We start from the raw sequence: 22,890 nt of genomic DNA on the forward strand, positions 1-22,890 counted from the left end.
CTTAAGCATCGAAATCACCACCGTAGAATATATAATAATGTTAATTTTTATTACCAGTGTTGAACTTATCTTTATTGAAAATATAATCTTAAGTTGCCCTGGGCCATGGTGACCCATCTCTATAAGTATAAGTATAAGTAAAAGTTGGGCGCCCTGTAAAAATCTGAAAGTTTTATTACGGATTACCATAGACAGGTGAGATTACATCGTGTTTTTTTTTTATTACAAAATATACAATTTTCTTCTAGAAGTTAAGAGTAATTCGTGTACTTATAGTCTTCATTAATATACAGAAATATTTTCATTCGTTATTACGTGCCTTGATTACCTAATTACTCCCGCGTTAAATTACCCAGCGTGCGGATTAGTGATTACCAACTTCATATAAAGATCCATTTCGGTTAACTACATATATTCCTAGTACCATCCCTTCCCTCAGGGTACATCTTTGAGAGAGGAAAAAAAGGAAAGATTTAGTGGGCCTCGTAACAACCACTTTAAGTCCCGCGAAACAATGGTTTTTATTCTTTACACATGGCTGTGAAATTGGTAATTCTGTCCTGAATTGTTCACGCCTTTTTCTAGCAGATTTTATTTTAAATTGAGGACCAGGTAAGGGGATTATTTTGGTGCGGTATTTACGGGGCTTCTTTTGACCTTGATGTACTAAAAGGCTGATCTTAATATCTTACTAGGGCATACCGTGGCATAGGCGACAGTTTTTAAATCCCCTACTTCGGCCTATAGTCAAGATTTGTTATTTATTTATTTATTTATTTATCTATTATGGTTTGGGTTAGAGGTCATGTTTGGTCTAAATATGTCTATTTTATTGTTTCATTTTAGGGGTAACTCCAGACGTAAAAGCAAGGAGAAATCAACGACACCATTATCGGATGTTCCTCTATCCCCCAACAACAACGATGTCACCGCGTCCGGTTCCTTATTGGTCAGTGGCTCCACCAGCGGTACAAACAGCGGCACGAGTACCGCTACCGCAACTTCCGGTAGTAACAAATCAACGCCCTCACCTCCTACACGAGAGCATGTTGGTCATCGTGGAACGAGTCCACGTGAAACCACGTCCAAAATATGTCGTTTGCAAAGCGCCTCGACTAAATCGCCTCTCAAAGATCACGGGGATAACTGCCCTTCAACTGGACAATTGAACCACCAAGTTAATCAAGTTACCATTCTTGTTGAACCAAAGGATAAAAACAGAGTCGCCAAAGATGGAAGTGGAGGTTCACCCTTGAAGAAAAATAAGTTTATACCAGTTCCGAAGATAAGAACATCCTCGAAGGATTCCAAAGTCGATACTTCAAGTACTTCAACCACCACCACCACCACGAAAAATACGTCATCTCATTCCATAATACCTAATTACGAAAGTACGACAAATGAAAAAAGTCGACACGGCGGTACTTGGACGAAAGATACGTCTGTCCTATCGCCATTACGCGACGATGGACTAGTCCATCGACGCGAGTTCTTGGAAGAAACTTGGAACGACCATAAAACCGAGGACTCGAAAAAGGACTTGTCCGATAAGGAAGTGACCACTTTATTGACCAAAGAAAGCAGCTGGTCCAGCGACGATAATACCGTCGTCTCCAAGGACATTGCCGAACATAAAGACTCGATACTTATCCGCGAAAATGACTTACTGGCTGCTGAGAAAGTACTTGATGGGGAAGATAAAGACACTGTCGTTGTCGTCGTGCAAGTTGATGAGATACAACGACAGAAGGAAGACGAGGATAATGATGACGAAAAAAGTGACCCTGTCAAGGTGAGTTCTGTTTTCTTTTCTGTCTTGTGTGCTTTTATATCTAAGATTTGTTTGGGTATCAACCGTATGGCATTTAATCTAAAATCTTTAAATGTGTTTCAAGGTCAATTAAGTTTAAATTCATTTCCTCGATAGTAGCTAGGAACCCCATAGATTTATAGTAGAGTAATTAAAATCAATATTATAAATAATTAAATCGTTAAATAATAAATCCTGAACTATAAATTCGTCTTAAAATGTATTCAAAAAATATTATTGGAAGAGCTAGCACCCCTCCCCGTTTGGTTAACTTTAAAATTTTCTTCTGACTTGATTTTCTTCAAGGGGGCCTAGCCACGAATTTTGGACACGCTTTTATGATTCCATGGGTAGGATACAAGTATTTAACTTTAAAAAATCACCTGCTCAAATAGCTAGGCATTTAGTTTTTAATCTCAAAGTGATACTGTAGGTAAGGCTAGCGTTGTTAAGTTTAAAATACCTTTCGTTATTATCAATTTAACTTGAAAAACGTGTTGGGGGCTACCTTTGTTGTTTCACGATTAAGTTCTTAAAAGTATTTTTAGAGCGTTGCCAAGACCCGAACGACCAGTACCTACGCCTTACCTTTAATCTAGAGTTTCTCTGTTATTAAATTTATTTAAAACTTGTCAGTAGTAATAACCCTAAGGGTATTCCCCGTAATCCTTTTGGCCTAGGGTCAAGAGACATTGTCTATCGAGGCTTTTAGTGTCAAATTTCACTTTTAAAATACTTAATATCGAGTTACGTTACGCGTGACGTTTAGTTAAGCCTAATTTTTTTTCTCCTTACCCTAGCTTCGGTATTAGGTTTCAAGTTAAATTGACCTCGAAACCTTTAGATTATCGTGTTTTACGGGTTAGGATACGACAGGTTAAGAAGGCGGAAATCCTATTCTTTCAATTTTCCTCTAAGCCTAAATAATGAAAATCTAATCTATGCAGTAATTTAGTTAGGCCTTGGCTGGCTAAGTGTTAAGCCTTGAAGGTGAAGTATTTTTATGCACAATTATTTTTTTAAATAAAAGGCTTAGCGGCATTTAAGTGCAAATTATTTCATAATATATAATTTATTTAAATAACACTTAGTCATCATTTAATTCATAAATATATAATTAACTTAGTTAAAAGGTGGCTAATTATAGGTCAGCCCATAATTTAATACAATTTCAGTGTTAATAGAAGACACAAAGTATCCGAATAGGGACAATTTTATATAATTATATTATTTTTTAAAAAAGAAATAATTAATTTCTAATTGTTTTCTTCTAAGACTTGGCCATCTTTATCAACATCTGGTAGAATAAATTTATTTAAACATTCTTAAACTTAAAATAAAAAAATGACACACGCGATATTCTAATTCGCAAGAAACAGCTGTTGGTTTTATTCCGAATTGTTAATTTAATCTGTCATTAAATAATTCCCCATTCGGAATTCTTTCTACCGACTCTTAAACTAACCTAACTTAACTTAACCTAAAGCTATTTAGAAGGAATTGAAATAATTATTATTATTTATCCCTGGTATTAATCACGATTTTAATTAGAGTAATTATCGAGGTTAATTAGGTAAGGGATGAGCTTAAGTTTTGGGGTAATTTAAAATTTCCCGTGACCTTTCTTTGAACTAATTTCGGTTGAATTATGGAATATAATCAAAATTAAAATAATTCTTAAATCATCGCAGCGGGTTGTAGTAGGAAACTACTAGATTATAGAAGGAAAACAATGTAGCCTTATCGACCCGTTCCCGTTTTTGAGCGAGGATGTTTCAAGTTGCCCTCTAACGAGAGAGATAGAGGTTTTTTTAGATCGAACTTGACTTCGAATAGATCGATATATCGATCCCCATCTCCCTTTAAGATTGCCTAACTTATGATATTGATATTGTTAGTTGTTGATATTGGTTAGAGAGAAAGTAAATATGAATACAAAAAAATATAGATTAACTTGTCGATCAGTATCAATGTAAGATTATATAATCAACTTGATTTTTAGTTTTCCAAGGGACGTTATGTCTGTAAAAAATCGATTGAAAAAGTGTATAGTATAGAAGAACGCGTAATGCCGCGAGAAAGACGTTGTTTTTCGAATTTTGGGGTTACCTTTGATTACATTTTAAGGGTTGTGATATTGAAACATTCTTTAGTTGTTGAAGAAGAGAAATGGACCAACTTGCAACTAGGGTAAACATGCCGATTAATACTCTCGTACCAACTTGTTTTGGCTATATTCCATATCTTAATTATCCGCGAATCTTATGTCTAGGCACCTGTAGCGTTACCTCCATTAGTTCCACTATTTTCTGGCATATTTTTTTATCCAAAATGTCCTATCTATTCCTTTAGAAAAGACCACCCCGGTCGCTATGCTATTCAATGACAATCTTAGCTGTCACTTAATTTCAATACTCTTTTCATTACCCATTAGAACCTTCAATACTGACACGTTTATTTGTCATACGTATTTCCTTAAAAAATTCTTCATTAAGGTTTATTTCTTTTACGATTATAATTATTTTAATTATTTTATATTCTAATAAAAAAAATAAAATTTAATGACGACCGAAGAAAATTATTAATGTTAATTACGGGTCTGTCTAGCTGACACAAATTAAATTTTACGGTAGGAAACCACTAAATTATAGTAAGATACCACCACTAAATATCTAAACCCCTAAAACGGATATTATTGAAGAACCTAACCTATAGTCGGTTTGTTAATACAATAATGTGGTCTTTGAAAAAAACAATAGTGTCCTCTCTCTCTGAGCGAAACAAAGCTTACCCGGAAATGTCTTTATTTCCCACGACGTGACTATGAGCTTTATTTATTAGTGACGTTTTTGAAAGAACGTCGTGGAGCTAGAAGAGGTCGCTAAACTCAATAATACAAAAGAGTTTAGTTCCTAAAGCGATTAACGGTAAAGTTCAATTTTAATTAGGGTTAGCTCCGAAATGATTTAACTCCGGATATAGTACCGAATTATGTTAATTTAAAATAATAAGTTTTATTTTATTGAATTGAATTAACCGGTAACAATAATGGGGTTTCTACATCATCTAGTAAACCTGGTAGGAGAGTCACTGGTTTTTAAATTTAGTGTTAGGCAATATTTGAAATGTCTTTAAAATCACGTAAAGTTAACCTTACCTAACCTGTAAATACAATAGAGCTATCTCAGTTGTGACATGAGTGCCTAGGTAAAACGTCACCGGCTCCTTAGGTTTGGCAGTGGGCGGCCATGTTTGGTACCGCTTTGGTTCTATGGTCAAATAACACGGGTGACGTCACATTAAGGCTTCCGCGATAGCTCTATTGCGAGGGGGGAGTCGGGTTTATCCCCCAGAGACAAAACTCTACTACCAAGACTTCGAATATCTAACCCATCCATGGACCATTTTGTATATCGATTATAGATAGCACTGAAAACCTTTCAAGTTTTTATATCGGATACTTACCTTTCCCGTGACTAATATAACCTTCTCCGGATGACTTGTCCCCTTCCCCCCAAGAATATGGACACCCGATACTTGTCTGTCAATCGACCCAGCCCCCATGCAACCCCCGGAATCCCTGGGTTCAAATACTTCATAATAGATAGCTTCGTTTTTTTGAGCCCAAAGCCATGCAGAAGTCTCTTCGATACCTGATACTTCTTGGAAACGAGGGGTGTATGTAAACCCTGACTTGGTTGGGGTACGCGACGATGAATGGTTGGTATCAAATTACCCAAGCGAGGGAATGCCTCCAATCAAGGTAAATGAAGTCACGGTTTACCGCCGCCATCTTTTAAAATGGCGGACTGAAAACAAAAACGAGAGATCCCCTTTTCTTCGTGCTAATATACAGATTGAATTACCTTATTTGCAAATCCTTAGTCAGTCATTCAGTCATTCATTCAGTTTTGCCCCCTTCAAAAGTTTTTCTTCTTGTTTGTCAGTTACAAGTTTATTTTGATTTTTGAGTCTCTGAAAATGCTTGCTTCTCTTAGACACATTTGGGTGATGTGACAGCCCCTGAGGTAAATTTCCGCTATGACGTATATCTTCTTCCTTTCAGGCTATTCCGAGACTTCAAAGACCTCACACGAATTTAACGCCATGTATAAAAGTAACCACGTGAATTAGGCATAGAAAGCGCGCGCGCTGGAAGCCTGGAACGCCATACATGCAGAAATGGCGCGATAATGTAGGTAGATTTTTGGCGCGAAATACTTTAAAAAACCACGTGGATTAAAAAAGCGCGAGCTGTTGTTAACTCTGCGCGTGCCGGATCGCGAGAAATGGCGCGCGAAACGAAATTTGGAGTATTCTGTATGTTACCGTACACAGCAAATACTCTCTTTTAGATTTTTAGAATCAACTGGCAACTCCGTTACGATACGATGGTTGGAAATTTTTGAAAAGCGGGGCACAAAATTATTTGTTTGATATATTTATATATATACATCTAAGCAATAAATTTTAACTGTCACGTCTTTTACTTTTAGGGTAAAAGGGTTTTAAAATTTATTATAGGGTAAGTGCGTCTCTCTTTATAAAAGGGATGACAAACCCGTATTTACGTTTTTAGAAATGTTTTATGGTTTAGGGTTTTAGATGGCGAGTGTCAGCTTCCCTTTTAAAAATAAATAAATGCGGTCTGCTATATTATTATTTATATTTTGGGCGCAAAATGGTTCAATATATCTTTCTAGCAAATTTTTAAAATGCATTAAGTCCGAAATTTTAAAACGTTTTATGTCTAATGGAAGGTCAGAAAAATAAATCTTCGGGATCTTCTTTCTTTCGTCCTAAATTAATTTAAATATCTTGGAACTCCGCCTTCTTCTTCCTCCTCCTCGTTTGTAATTAATAGTCTCCGTAATTAAATGAGTTACGTTTTAATTAATTCTTTCGGCCTTGTATCTCTCATAATTAAGTTTTGCAAAATTGTACATTTTTCGTAAAGCCCAGGGTTCTACGGGTTTTTTTTTTCTAATCTTTAAGGATATTGTTGAAGCGCGTAATTGATTAAAAACAGGATGAGTAGAAACATACGCGGTTGCCATCCTAATCTTTTCACCCGTATGCAAATTTGAAAACTTGAAAATTTTCAGAAAATGTAATTTATTTTTCTGACTTCTTAAAATTAAACCCTGTTCCTTTTGGTCTATAATAGATAAAGAAAAAATTAAAGTATCGCTAGAAAATAGACATTCGGTAGAGTAATAGCTCCGAGTTTCGTTAGTTTTCAGCTTAAATTAAACTCGCAATAAATAATTCAAAACTTAGTAATTCGAAATTTTTTAGTTTGCGCCTGGTGGGTAGCTTCTCCCTGAACACGGGAGTGCAGCGTGAAAAACATTTCTACAGGGGCCATAGGAATAACATGGGCTTGATTCAGCCTGGAAGTTGGCTTTCCCTCGATGAACCAAATTTTCTATTTATTTTAAAATTAATGTTACTTTCGATCTAGAGTAGATAGATTAAAATTAAAAACGACCTTAAATAGTGTATATTCAACAGATTAATATCTCCAAATTTAATTAATTTCCCAGTGTAATTAACAGTACCGCGATTAATTTAGTGTCGTGTTATTTTTAGAAAAATCTTTTTAAGAAACTTCTTACCAAATGAATTTAACTTTGACCCTAAAATTTATTGTTAGAGACACTGTGAAAGGAATTTGGAAGTTATAGAGTGTCTTTTCGCCTTCTAATGTTATAGAAACCCCGTGGGAATCATTAGTAGGAAGGTAAAATTCTCGCGCTACACTTAATTGTTGCAATGGGGGAGGGGGACCTTACGAGAAAAGGGACTGTCCATAAAGCGCGTAATGCGAAATGAAATAAAGGCTTTAACCCCTTGCTATTAAATCCAAGTACATCTACACTTTAGGAAGGATCCCTTACGGCATCGCATTGCCTTAACCCATACAATAGTCTATGGAACAATTAAATTGGCTGCCATTGTTAGACGTAGCTTCATTTAGCAGCGCGTCTCACGCTATCGAGTTACGTTGGGGGGATGTAGCCCCGCGAGGGGATTGTTTCGTATGACTTTTAATGATATCTCAAAGCGAGTCCAACTCCTTTTGTACGCTCAATTTGCCGTACACCGTGATTAGGCCGAGTTCGAAATGAAATAGGTAATAAAGGATAAGGCGAACTAACTCTGTAATCTAACCAGTACTGAATTTGAATGTAAATAGATCTTGACTTTATTAACGAAGACCGCTGCGAATTGGTCTTTGGAATAGAAGAGGGAGCCAGGGAGTAGATGGATGGGGACCCGAGTGTCAGAGACAGAGTCGGGGAAACAATGTCGACTTTTACTTTCCTCCGATCATTTAGATTTATTAGGGCTTTGTATTGAAGTAGAAATACAACCTTATGGGGTTGGGTTGCCTATAACCAATTTTAAATCGAGTAAAAAGGGAATTATACAGGGTTTTAGATAGTCAAGTTAAACATTAATATTTTGTAACAGACAACGTTGTTTTACATGCATCAAGGAACAAAGTTTTTTCATGTTTTGGTTTTTAAATCAATTACTGACGTCAGAAATATAAATATAGTCTTCAGTTTTACTAAAGTAATTAGTTAAAATGATCTTGGATTAACTTTAAATAATAATTATTATTACTATGATTTTGATTGAGTGAAAACTAAAAATCCTTATATTTGAAAGAACCGAAAATAATGAAAAAGAAAAAGCTAAGTAAAATTACTTGCGTTATATATTTCCTATGGTAAGGTTGTAGAAGTGTTCCAGCTACCTGACTAGAATGGTAAATGGAGAATTGGTTTTGATTCATTTAAACCTTGTCTACATTTAAGAAATAAACAAAATCAAAAATATTTGTTTCATAATATTTTGTAATATATTCGTGATGGAATGGAGATCGTTTTGAAGCAATTAAAGTTTGGGTTCTGGGGGTCATAGTTCAAAACGTGTCGTTTGCATAGCAACGGATTTCCCCCCCCCTCTCCCCTAAACCTATAATAGTGATGTATAGCCTCTGGGGTTGGGGGACTACCCCATAAACTTAGCAAGGGAAATTGTTACAGGCAAAGAATGGATAATTTTTATTAATATCAATAGGGGGAAAAATGGACTTTCAAAGACTGTAAAGTGATTAGGGCTTTCTTTTGCGAGTAACGTTGTTTATTTGGTCGGCTTCGGAGTATCGCGTTTTCGACAATTTAACTTGAAAATGACTAAAAGGTTAGTTTTTATAGACTATATTTTGTTTTAAAATTGAGTAGTATTTTTCCTCTTTTTTTTTTAGATTCTTAAGCGGTATTTTTGTAGCAATGAATAGTACAATTTTTCATCTTCTAAACCCAGTATTCATCTATAAAAAATAAAATAAGAAATACAAAATCTCATTAGGCTTAAAACATTCTAAAGCAGCCCTTAGTTGGGATAAAAAATAAAACGCGGGAAAAAAGTCCTATTTCCCCCCCCCCAACCAACCCTCCGCACGCGCCCTCTTGTATCCTCTGGTAGCACATCCGCGCGCGCGAGTTTCAAGGGGTATTGAATAATATCACCATGGCAACCGCACGAGACTTTTCTAAAGAAGGCGGGAAATCATCATCATCTTGGCGCGCGCGCTTTTCGTTAGGTTTACCTTCTTCGTTTGTCGTATAGCAAACTGCACGAGGGATTGATGAGAAAAGAGATAAATACGTCTCTGAATTCGCCGCCGCGCGCTATTAACGCACGTGGAGTAAAGGTTTTCCCGCCAAATTTTATCCCCCCTTCGCTTCTTGTAGGGGAAACGTCTTCTATTGATGGTGATTAGAGAATTTTACATAACAGAAAGAGGTGGTGACATAAGGGGGAAGGGGTTATTCTTTATAAACTTCCGTTGTCAACGTTTTTCTATTTTAAAAGAAACACTGTTTGTATAATTTTTTTTCCCTTGCTTGAAAATCCTTTCAAATTCAAGATTTTTTCTTTCCCCGAAGTTTGTTTAGGAGAGAATTTTTTTTTCTTGTTCCTTAGAATTTAAATAAATTAGCCGAATAATATAATGTCTTAGCGTCTTTCTTTATGTATAGAATTTTGAGCCTACTGAACATTATTTTCAGACTTTTACTTTACAATCCTAGATCCAATGGATGGGGATTTTTTTTAAAAAAAATGTGGTAGTCTAAACTCTAACGTAGGAGAATATGCCGAAATCCATTTATCAAATCGTTTCGTATAACAGGCACCCTCAGTTTGAGGGGAGGGGGGTAAAACCCCGCACCAGTTGAAAGCCAGCCAAGAGTAGTTTTCTTGATTATCTGAAAATTCGATTGCTATATATCATAAGTGTATTAGACGACTTCTATAAGTATGACGCTTCAGGCGGTACTAAGCCTTTGATAGCGTGTCACCAAGCGTGGGAGAAGGCGCGTGTAAGTTCTTGTTTCTATAACCAAATGGCACTTTACACTTACTATGGGTAGGAAGGGCGTGTTCAACTGTTCATCTCGTGTTAGCGTCAGTCTCTACGACTCTTTGTAAGTAACAGGTGTCAAACTTATGGAACGTATCATATATAAACTTATTTTTATATCCAAAGCCATATTTTTTCCCGTGTTGTAGGGGGTCATTTAGCAACCCTTAGAGGGGAAGAACCCCCTGCCACCCCTCCGGAAGGATCATAAAGTGCCCGTATTACCTAAAAGTCTGGCGTGCACCGCTGACAGGATGGCGTTTGAAGTAAAAAGGTCCGCCGGAAATGGACACGTTTCTCAGATTTCTCTAAGACGGTATATAGTAAGCGTCCATGGGGTGCCCCAAAAACAAAGCGGTACTCTACTCGCTCGGGGATAGCTACAGGGGGACCGGGGGTGGGGTAGTCTTTACTTTGCCGTCAGCTGGAAGTAATCAACGTGAACCCTCCCTCGTAAGTTATGTCATACAAAGGACCGGTGGGTGGTATCTCGTGGACTTTGTTGTTGTTCAATGCGTGGTAGTAGTATTTTTCCTACTGTAATGTAGTGGTTTCTACCATTATCAATATTTCCCATTCTCAAAATGGCGAAACTAATAAAATTGTAGTTGGTTGTTATTTACGTATTAGTGACGTGACAAAATTTATTGTGTATCAAATTATTCAAGGTTTTACGGATTGGACCCAATTAACCTTCTAAAATTATAGAATGTATGAAATGTAGACCTAAAAGTTACGAAAGACGTTGAGTAAGCTGTTTTATGATAACCAGTGTTTTATTATATTAAAAGTATAGGTATGATTTTTGATATCCTGTTGCGAATATAGACGTCATTTGATTTCGCAAGCTATGGTAACACTTGTTCATGCACTTCCTTTCTTTGGTCTTTTCTAGGATTAATTCTACAGTCGTTTTAGTTGCGCAATTTTCCGGATTATGTATTATATTGTCTTTTAGATTTTTCCGCACGTGCATAATGTGCGCGAGATATCTTGTTTTTTCTGCAGTCTGCACGCGCGCTGGGTATATATCTTGTTTTTTTTGCACGTGCATTAAGTACATCTAATTTTTCTGCACGTGCATTAAGTACATCTGGTTTTTCTGCACGTGCACTATAGGTATATCTTTTTTATTTTGCACGTGCACTATAGGTATGTCTTTTTTTCTTGCACGTGCACTAGGTATATCTTGTTTTTCTGCACGTAAATACGTTAAAACCAGTGAACTTGCACGCGCTACACATCACGGTCTCTTCCAAATCATTCTAGGTTATTATTTGAAAGGGGAACTTGAAGTTCCAAGCTGTTTTTTCGTCTATTATTGTTCAAATTTGTCACCGCGTTAGATTCTTCCTCGACAAACTTATTAGCCCGTTTGCTTTCGCGATGCAATCTCCTTATTGAAATCGTCATAACGCTAGCCACTATGATAAAAGCCCCGACGTAACTATTCCATGTCGGGTAAACGTTCAAAATAGCCACTTGCAAAATGTAAGCGATGACCACGCCCATTGACCGGACCGGAAGTAACGTTGTAATTCGTTCGAATTTAACGGCCATTTGAAACGTGGATAGAGAAATAGAGAATAGTATTGACGAGAAAAAAATGAACCACGGTTGCCAACCGCATTGAACTACGTCAATCTTGGGTGATATTACCACTACATGCGCGATGTAGCTGAGGATGATTGTGTAAATGGCGTTGTGCAATACTGGAATGGTACTCGGGGTCCTTTTGATGCCTTGGGTTGCCGTCGTACCAATGGCGTAGCTAATGAGACAAGCGAAGGCCGATAAACCTCCTATCCAGTACTTGTCGTTGCCAACGAGGTCCTCGTCCCCAATTAAATCGGCGAATATAAATCGGGGTTTCGCTATGAAAATCACGCCAATTAACGAAGCCAAGGCGCAAATAACCTCTACTATCGATATCTGAAAGAGTAAATAGTCATATTTTGAAATCATTTGTTTTTTATTAGCTATGGTTGCCACAAAAGGCTTATTTGAAAATCCCCTAACTTTCCATGATCAATTTTAAATGCTATGTAGAAAACCCAGAACTCTGTCCTAAAAATGACTTATACCATGCATTGTAGGAAAATTGCCCAAAACCGATTTTCAAATTCCCTAACTTCCATGGCAATTTTAAAATTTCCTAAGACCGATTTTCAAATTCCCTGATTCTTCCATGGCAATTTTAAAATTTCCCAAGAAAGACCGATTTTCAAATTCCCTGATTCTTCCAGAATATTCTGGTAAACGGCATGGCAACCGCTGGTAAGAGAGCGAAAGAAGTTATAGAGAAACTTACCTTGGTTTTGTAGAATATCTTCGAGATAAAAATTCCCAAAACGGGATAATTGCTAAAAATTGCGGTTGCGTCTCCCGTTGGTATATAGACGATACTGATGAAAATTAAAATTGAAGTTATGGAAAAGGAAGCCGCGTTGAACAAAATTGACAAACGTTCTCCGCGTTGACCGTAGAATGATGTCCGACTTTGAATTAATTTCGGTAAAAATACGGAAAATGTCAAGATATTTCGTACGATTAAAAACACAAATGGATTAACCGATGTCGTCAATTTTCCGCATATAATGGACAGACCCAGTAATAAATCAGTTATCAATGTTAAACCGATTCCTATCATAGTGTTACGCGACATTTTGTCGTTGATCGAATAATTTTATTACTACGTGCCACGTGCTTCAAATTGCGCCTTTTTTTATTGAACCGCGTGTGGCATGCTGTAGTCGATTCTAATTTGAAGTAACGCACGCGCTAGAACAGATATTGAAAGTGACACGTGATTCTTTCAACAGTTGTGTTTTTGGCGCGACTAGTTGTTGCAACGAGTATATGATATTTCAATCTCGAGAATTGACTTTATAGCAACATATTCCGAGCTTCATTTTTACCGTCGCAACTTCCCGGGTCCGTCTACCAAACCTTTCTCTTTCTACTTCAGCTGGGAACCCGATTTAAATGGGAATAATGTAGAAGTATTATGATGCCGTGACGTTTTATATATATGCGACTGTGTTTTCTGGGCGTATGGTTTTTTGTACTTTGCAGGTATACTACTCTAACGTTTAGTTTAGTTAAATAGAGATATTGCTGGATTATTCGAAACGTATAATCAATCTTCGACGTAGCTTAAGCCTTTTTGCGTATTGGCTCAGACTGCCTCCGGATTATAACGATTAGTTAGTAGGACGTCCTTGAGAGAAATATACGTATATGTATATTATTTAACCCTTTCCTCGCGTTAAAAGTCAAGTATTTGACGCCCATTATTATTATTATAGTGTCAAAGGCAGCGTCGAACCAGCCCCGACTTCAAATTGAAATACCCCATATCCTTTTCCTGTCTGACCCACCTTTTGCTTTGCTATGTATGAATTTTATTAAAGTGTGGCTTTAAGTACCAATTAAAGGGGTGTAGTATTATCCTACTATACTCTAGCCCTTTCCTACTACATTTACTTGTTCCTTAAATTGATTTATTTACCTTATTGGTTAGCTACTATCCGACCCCTCAAAATTATAACAGAGTGGGAAGAATTTATTTGAATTTATTTCATGATTGGCTGGTTTTGAATGAAGAAGAAAAATTTGAATTTCGTGTGAACGATAGTGAAATTACAGCTTTTAAATGTTTAGCCTTGAAAAACTTAATATTTATTCAGTCTTTGTCTCCAGAATTTATCAAGTTTGTTTTTCTTTAAAATTTATTCAAAATAGTTATAAATTTGTATATCCTTTTGTTAGGTTGAGGTTTCCCCCTAATTACTTAGTGGTTTTCCCCCTAATATTAAGGAAATTCTAGGCCTTTATTACTATATACTGATACGAAAATTTAAAACTTAAAAAAAACGTATATAATTTATATTTTTTTATTTTTAAGAAAAATCACGTAATGTTTTTAAAACTTTCACTTAAAAGTACTAAGTTTTAGATAAATAATCTGTCTCAACCTACTTTATTTTTTCAAACCCAAACTGGTTCTAATTCAACGTAAATCGTTGTACTCTGTACCACCGTACATGACCTAAATACACTTACATTTAATTCGATTTAATTATTAATTAAAGTTAATTAAATTTTTATCGCCCGTACCTTTATTTTCTATTAAAATCATTTACCCAAAAATTCTGTTAAATTGTCATAATTGTATATTTTTTTATTATTATTTTGCAGGAGCATTTGGAATTGCAAGTTGAGGAACTTCGGGCCCAATTGGAATTGCAAGGAGCTCTGCTCACGCGCGAACAGGAGCAATTGTCGCAAATGCATCTGCAATCGCGAGCCGTGAGTCTTAATTCATAATTTATTATAGCCTATAAATTTATTTCTAAACGAGTTTTTAGATTATCGTTAAAGCCTATATATAGCTCTGACGGCATAATAAATGTATTTTTAATGAGGGTAATTAGTTAGCCGTGACAAAACTGTCAGGACTACGTTTATTACGACTGCGGGAGACGTATAGAGCTGTCTAGAAGCCAGATAAACCATTTGTTTACGTGTCATTTCCCCTTTTTTTAAACAATGTTCTCATTGGGTCACCTACACTTTAAACCAAACCAAACCAAAGTATTGGAGTCGCACTTTTCGCCCATGATTCTATATAAATATTCTTCTTTTATTGATATAGTTAATGCTACACCCTTTGAAAGCGTTTCCCCTTCAAAACGGAAGTGATTTTTTTCTTACTCTCTCTCTCGAAGTGATCATAACTTGCCTTAGAATATATGACAAGATCGCGTTTTTGTTTGGTTGGTTTGAATTCAACTCCAGGGTGATGAATCACCGGATACAGAGTAGCGCCTCCTAGTAATTAGGCACGCTTTTCGCGCGGTAGACCACTGTTGGTTTTTTTTATATTCCCGCCTTTTTTCTTCTTCTCCCTCCAAAAACATCATTCCTAAGATAGCGCGAGCTTAGGAGCGCGCGCACGGAGAAAAAGGATACGCTCTCGATAGCGTAACCATGGCAACCATCTCCGTCCTTTCTCCCTTCTCTCTCTGAGCCTCGCGCGCTGTTTAGAAATAAATAAACGCGCGCGCTTTTTCTCTTTTTGGCGGGAAGCAAGTAAATCCCGCTTTATAACTTATTTTACAAAAACACGTGGGATGAGCCTTAAATTCACGTGCAGTTAAAAATATTGTGGGAAAAATATCTCACGCGCTGATTGATCTGACGTAACTTAGGCCTAAGAAAAGGTATTTGGCATCGGGACAATTTAGGCTATTATAGATATTTCACTGAATGGGTATGTTAGTGATACAATGTTGAAAAGGGTATTAGATTTAGTTAGGTTATAGTTATAATCTGGCTATTTGTAGTTATAATCTTGGATAGGAAGGCGAGGCGTGGTCGTTCATCCTAGAATAGCCTCGTAATCTTGTAAACCGCGAAAACACGAGAAATTTCTTTCTTGGGGGTTCTTTCTCGATTACGAGGACTAAAAATAATCCCTTATTTTTCCTACACTCTCTTATAAGTAAAGTAAGTTCTTAGGGAACTTTGGGCGGGCTTTCTTAAAAATAGAACCGAGCTAGGCTTAGCTTAGAGGTGGGGAAAGCCGTTACCGCTTCTTCTTCTTCTTCTTCTTCTTGGAATAGGATTATAATTGGTTGATAATATCAACGTCATCAATTCATCAAATAAACGTCAAATGAATAAAGGATTATCTGAATTATCCTTCCCAAGTATTACCTTATTATCTGGAGCGGTTCTTTGTAGTTTAACCGAAAAGGGGCCCAAAGTTTCCAACGTTGGAGTGTCCATTCGATCGCGAGTTCGCGACTGTAACTCTTTATAATCTATACTATTGGTGATTTAAATTTACAGGAGGGTTCAAAGGTCATCTCTATATAAGCTAACACAACCTTTTTTTCTGTATAATTAAGATTCGCTTGTGCGCCTAGAAACGGTAGAGATAAATAATCACTGAGCTAGCCTAAGGTCTTTTCGACGTAATAGGGTCACTATTTGATAGATAGATGTAGTGACTATATACCAGCGTTCTACCTCTAGATCGCGCTTAGGTCATTCGTATATTCTAAGCTATTTTGGGATGGACACTCACCACTCGGGACACTCCTAAAGTAGGGTAGCCCATCAATAACTCGACCCCCTTTTAGTGCATGGAGGTGGTCGTAAATTAGAACTGGGCTTTTTAATTCGATCTCAGTTGTTACTAGATTCGACCGAGGAAACGTTTCTTATTGGCTACGGGAAAAATCTTTCTTATTTTGTCTCGTGCGAAAACTATAGAAATATACATTTCGTGACTGATATTAATGCCTATAGTCTACTGGCCCCATCACGCGCCAAAAAGCACGCGCCCGCTCGCTAGACTGTAGGTAAATTTGGCGCCTTTTTATAGTTGACAAAATTTGAATTTTTCCAATTTCTCAAACGTGATATGATTTATTTTAGACATTTTTTCGTCTAGATGCGGTTAGATCCGTGTCAAATTTTGAAGAATACGATACATTCTCATTCAGTGTCACTTTTGGAATGGAATATCGGGACTGGGACAGATTTTTGAAACCTATTTCCACCCCTCCCCCCCCCGTTATCGATAAGTCTGAGCTACTTTCTGTGTTTTAGGTTACGTGTATTTTAGATACTATATTTTAAAACATGGGAAATCATTTAAGGATACCTGTCTTCTCTTCCCCCGGATAGGGGGAGTTATAGCGTATTCAAAATTTTTAGTACCTTTAAATCCCCCGAAAGATACCGAAAGGTCTAATATCATCGTCAAAAAAGTGTAAAACTATAAATTCCCACGTGATATGCGTAGCTATATACGCATTCATTTTAGGCGGGAAAATATACGTGGCGCGCGCGCCGCGCGTTCTGGAATATTTGGCGCGCTTTTCTCTTTCAATGTATATAGAAATAGTACTAACTTGGAAACGGTAGATTTTTATAAAGAATAAAGCCGGTGAAGGAGCTTTTCTAAGGTTGTAACCCGAAAAGCAACCACGCGAAACGACTGCGAAGATGAGAAACGCGGAACTGGAATGCGTAAAGGAACTGGACATTTTTCCTGACGTAAATAGCCCGCGAATATTCATCGCTGTAAATTTTCCCATTGAAAAATGTTGCTAGTATCCAACCCCTTTTATTCACGCGAGACTTAGGTGACTGGTGTCGATCTCGCGCTCTCAAAACCTCTTCGTTCAATTATACTCGTTTAACGCGTACGAACCTAAAGTGGGTGGTTATTCTAAACACCCATCACCCTTGTATCCCTCCTCCCTCTAATATCCCTTCATTAATTAACCTGAAATGAACGATAGGGTTTTAAGAGTTATCTTGGAGGAAGCGCTAGAGCGAGCTGGGATCAAGGGATGGGATGGGATGGAGCGTTAGGTGATTTCTTCTCTATTGCTCTGGAATGCGTAAAAACCAAGGAGATGATCACATTTTGAGTATCGTTTCCCATAGCCTTTAAAAAACTACCTATAAGCTTTTTCTAACCCCTCCCCCTTTTTTGGCGCACTTTTTTCCCGCCATTTTACTGGAGGATGAAACCGCGGGAAACATCCGCGAGGAACGAAAAGTGATTTAGCATAAATACCGCCTTTTTCTCTCTCCGGAAATAGATCATTTTTAGGAATAAATAGCCGAGTTGAGCGTACGGTTGGAAAATAAGATATTTATTTAAATTTTTAAAAAAAAAAAATATAAAAACTCGTAATGGTTTTTCTTTGATCTTTTGTGGATGACCCCTTTATGATAAATCCTAAATCCATATAAAGACTTTCCCGCCTCTTTCTCTCCTCCAATAAGGCTCTATTCTTTTTTACCTCCACTGATTGTCAACCTTATCTTTCCACCGCAGTCGGCCCTACTCTAATCGACTTCTCCTTAATCTAAGGAATAATGGCACTCCATGCAAAATTCCCATAGTCTAAGGCTGAATGCTGCCAACCTATTATAGACCATTTCCACGAAAACACCGAGCTACTTCCGTTATTCCCTCGCAAAGGCTTAAATAGTCTTATCACTCTTCTCTCGCGCGCTACACCGATAGGTTTTTGGCGGGAAATCACTTCCTGGCCTTACGGGAAATGGTTCAGTTCAGTTTGGGACGATATTACTGTGGTAATTTGAGATAGAGAACGAATAAAAAACGGTTACCCTCCGGCTATAAGAGTTCATTACATTCAGTTCAGACAGTCAAATTTTATTATTAGTAAAACAAAACGGACCGTTTCTTCCATACCATATTTAGTAAATCATAACTCGAAACTCCAGGCGGCAGCGCATGCGCGGACAGTCGTATTAAAAAACCCTCCATAAGAGAGAGACCTAAGTGGAACCAACAAATGTTCTTTATCAAAAACTTTTAATTTTTTCTGTCCGTTTCAAGTATTTGGAATGTAAGGCCGTGGCCCCCCTTGGGTTCAAATATCCGTTTAAGAATGTACTATTATTTACAATGGTTAATTGTAATTTCAATGTTGAATTAAAATACCCGGCCTTTGTTTGTAGTAGCGTCTTAAAGTGAAATATTTTCGGGGTACTTTCTTGGTATGGTCTCTTGGCGCCAGTCTGGCACCGTTAAACGCAGCGGGATATGATGAGGACTGTCTCTACTGATCCAAAAACTCACCATCAATTCCTACTCCTCATCCTTCTCTACAAATGTAGCCCCCTTTTTGGGAAGATGCAAGGCGCAGGCTAGTATTATTCCCCTATAATCTACTGGAGTAGGTTTTAGACCATCCTCGTTTGGCACAAACTGTTCTTATTCAAATTTGACGTGACTTTAACGTGCATCCCATCATTTAGCGTTGAATTTTACAATTAAATATGTTTTAAAACTTAACTTAAATAACATTTACAGTAGAGTTGATTTGTTTATAAGAAAATAATCCTTAAAAATTACAACTTTTGGTTGACAAAATGGTTGGAGATCTCAGTAAGGAATTTGAATCTGAAAAATATGTTTCAGCCCTGGCCAAATTTTCAAATGCCCTCAACCCTATTTGAAATATAAATATCACTGTTTTTTAATTCGATCCTTATCTGTTTTCCAATTAATTTATTAATATAGTTTCCACGAGTCCCGCATGACAGTGGCAATGATACGTTTTGAAAGCTTATCCGGAAAAGCCCGCCATTTAGGCGCCGGCTGTATCGCCCTAACTCCTAATTTCACCTTGAAATTGTACCAAATACGAAGGCGGAGAAGCGTCTATCCTAATTTAGTGAAATAGCTCAACACCCGCTAGTTTTTCCGTGTGGAAAAATCTGTTAGCTCGCGCGCCAATACAAAAGAATCTATTTCATCTAGTCCCTCTTCTCTATACTGGGATGCTCTTGAGCTTCCCTGGAAAGGATGGAGAAATTCCTGGAATCCCTAGCATCTTTTTGAGGGATCATATAGCTATGTATAGCGACGTTATCGCCACGCCCCCTTCCACCCCCCCTACTCGCGTGACAACCCCCCCCCCTCCACTCCAACCCCCGTAACATCTTAGATGGCAACTTCCGTTTAGATCATGCGTGTAGTGGTTGTGTTCGCGTATGTTAATAAAAATCACGAAATTTTAAATTAAATTAAATTGAATTAAATTAACTTGGGGACACGTGACCAAACTGACCATGACGTACAGTTTTAAAAATTGGTTGGACCTAATTACTCTTTATAGATTAGGGAACAATTAAAACGATTTTAAATGTAGCGAAGAAATAATAATTAAAAACACACGGTGTGTGAAAATGAATGCGAACTTGACCACCTCTCCTCGCGCACTTTCACCGCTTATATTGTGTCTTGGAATTGGCGGGACATAGGCAATTGGGGGGGGGGGAATAATCCTATCCCTGAACTAAGCCTTTGTCTTGATAGCCGCTAAAGTATTGTTTCGCGAGAATGGCGCGGGAACAAGGATGAAACAAGCCGCGTCAAGCGCTCGTGACCATCTCAATCATAGATCATGTCTTACTCTCTTGTCTTTTGCTTCCTCCGTTCTCCCAAGACCCCAAAAACCCCAAATACCCCGGAACACCACCTTCCCCGCAATGTTTGAAAAGATGAACGAGATGGTTTTAGAGTTTGGCGTTTTGGCACGGGGAGACTCAAAAAGTACCGTGTCATCTTACAGTACTAGCTAAGGCTTAAGGTACCTTTCCGTTTCTCTTACTCTTTCGACAGTGTATCTTTGACCATCCATCCTTCTTCAAGAAGTGATGTTGTCGTCCATTTGACGCCCCTGGAATCTCTGACCCAAGCGGATATTTCATCCGCGCCTAGCTGTTCCTCTTTTCCGTTAGGGTTAGGGTTAGGTTTTTGGCGGGAATCTCTCTATAGAGGCTGTAAATAAGTAAATAATATTTCCAATAAGTTAAACCGCTAATTTCTGTTGCTTTTAACGTATGAAAGAGGGGTTAACTTCGTAACTTCTTTGGTCATAAATTAAAGTTAAGGTTTTTTTACAGTTTCAAAAACAAAGTTTTTCATTCATAAAGTCTTCTCTTAACTCTTACTTAAGCCTAATTCTATTTTGAAGCCCTTTTAAAAAACCTCCCCGCTTAGTTTATAGTTGGTTTATATTTTGACTACCGCGAGATTTAATTTTACTGTTTGTCGGTATCTTTCAAAGATCAACTGTGTTAAGACTTGGTTTACAAGTTTACGTAGAATTCTATTTCGGGGCCTGTACTGTACCTCCCGTAGACCAATCAAAAATTATTTTCCAGGGGAGTTATACTGACATTCGCTACGGAGCTTAAATAAACATACGTTTCCTAACCCTAACGGGTGTCATCTCAAAACTGGGCTATAATATAAACTAAATTTCCAGCTGTCTGATACAAACCGTATATACCAGATTTAGGCTTAGCATTCAAATTGATATTATTAGGCCTAATTTGATGTTTGAAAATCTAGGCTTAACATTTTAGGTCTAATACATTGGACTTAATTAGTACAGTAGGTTTAATTACTAGGCTTAAGGTGACAACCAAATTTAGCATCAGAATTCCGTATCATTTTTTAACATCATTTGATGACGTAATTTAGAAAAATGTAGCTCTAAGTTAGAGAAGAACTTCTTTCTCTATTTTGAATTCGCTGACAGCTTGCAATAATTCTATTTATATATTTGCCTAAAGTATTTGGCGCTAACATGATGCGTTTTTTCGTTTGTCCCGTAATAATTTAGCGTAACATGCCAAAGAATTCACGCTAGGATACAAAAAAATCAGTCATTCAAAGATTCCAAAAGCTACCATTCTAAACATTTAGGTTAGTAATTTTTTTTACATAAATTTAGGCTATACAGCTGTACAAAGGTTAAATCGCACGTGCTAGACGTTTTTTCACCCTGAATTTATACCGTAGTTGAAGTTAGAATACGTATTGTCCTGATTTAAGAGCTATACGGTTTATTTAGTAATGTAAGTTCATCTTTGAAATTACTATACAAGTTTCCTGCCAAATTTTTTTTGTATCTGAAATCTTACTACAAACGAAGCTAGTAATAGTAGTGTTATTTTAAGCGCTAGTGTTAGCATAGTTTTAATTGCATTCTTAGGGTAAAAAAGAAAGGTATCTTCAAGTTTAGTTACGTAATTACGAACGTCGGGTTAACTTGGCAGCTGTATTTGTGTAGAATAGTCTCCAAGCTGGCTGTTTCTGTTTGCAGCTGTCCCATATAAAGCGGAACCTCCTATAGACAAGAACCTCTCGTTTCCTCCCACGAAATTTGGTTAGATTATGAGTCATTGAAGACAACGTTCTTGACGTATATGACTCGCGTAAACATTGACTGTGTTGATAATACCCATCCCAAAAAGGGATTATTACGATAGCCGCATTGTCTCTGTGTGTCTGTCTGTCTTTCCATGAACTTAGACTGACGAATACTTTTACCATAAGTTCATAAGATATGTTGTGTTCCATAAGTTTGTAAATTCTGGTAACTTAGAAACTGGAGCTTTTCATGAAGTGAGTGAGGTAGGTCATAGATTCGAGGTAAAGCGAGGGACGCCTGGTGACTGGGGTGCTGCTGTCAAAGGCTTAGTATGTACAGACCAAATAGGATAGGAAGATGGAATAAGTCCTGCAAAATTAACCACCACCGAGTGTACTTAGTACTTCAATTCTCTCTTCCGTCGTTCACTCGAACTAGTTATCTCGAGTACTGTAAGTCTCTCAGTAGCATTACGAAGTATAGATAGTGTCACACTTATGGAACTTTTACTTATGGTGAGAGATAGAGGGGGAATAAGAATGATAATGTGTCTGGAATTGAAGCCATACGGTTTCGTCCGTGCATTAGCGTAAAAATCTTACCTTTTCATAGTAAAACTTGGGTATCGTAGGTGAGTGGATAGACATTTACGCCCCCACTCTAACTCTCTCCTTTTAGAAAGCGCCTCCTACAAAATCGAATTCCCTTCTCACTTTTAAGTAAATCTGAATAATAGGTTTTAAGAGTTATTGAGTTGATTGTTACTGGGTGTCTTAATTGTTATATTCTTTGTAAGTATCGTTTCGTTTTTAGGTGGTTTATTTGGAATTTGTTTTTAATTTAATTAACATTTGAATTACAGGCTTTTAAAATATCAGAAGTAATTTGGGTTCGGGTTTTAGAAGTAAGCGGAC

General features: G+C 37.2%; 2 protein-coding genes across 5 annotated transcripts in view; one reads left to right on the forward strand and one right to left on the reverse strand.

Annotated features, from left to right (window-relative positions):
• The window catches only part of LOC149654849 (uncharacterized), a 64,004-nt gene that overhangs the window by 29,021 nt on the left and 12,093 nt on the right, over positions 1 to 22,890 (forward strand). For all 4 annotated transcript variants that reach the window (XM_089846538.1, XM_089846537.1, XM_089846535.1 and 1 more), the window contains exons 2-3: positions 847 to 1,792; positions 14,451 to 14,561. In XM_089846538.1, the coding sequence (XP_089702664.1) occupies positions 847 to 1,792; positions 14,451 to 14,561 (1,057 nt within the window). The remainder of the gene's footprint in view (positions 1 to 846; positions 1,793 to 14,450; positions 14,562 to 22,890) is intronic.
• LOC149654859 (solute carrier family 35 member G1-like) lies at positions 11,345 to 12,966 on the reverse strand. The gene is made up of 2 exons (XM_089845232.1): positions 12,562 to 12,966; positions 11,345 to 12,182 (listed from the first exon to the last, which is right to left on the reverse strand). The coding sequence occupies exons 1-2, from the start codon at positions 12,913 to 12,915 to the stop codon at positions 11,511 to 11,513; spliced, it is 1,026 nt and encodes a 341-aa protein (XP_089701358.1). The 5' UTR covers positions 12,916 to 12,966; the 3' UTR covers positions 11,345 to 11,510.

The sequence above is a fragment of the Phalangium opilio genome, unplaced genomic scaffold (assembly GCF_054372755.1).
Source record: "Phalangium opilio isolate 3A_F unplaced genomic scaffold, DU_Popi_V2 ptg000079l_1, whole genome shotgun sequence".
NCBI classification, from domain to species: domain Eukaryota; kingdom Metazoa; phylum Arthropoda; class Arachnida; order Opiliones; family Phalangiidae; genus Phalangium; species Phalangium opilio.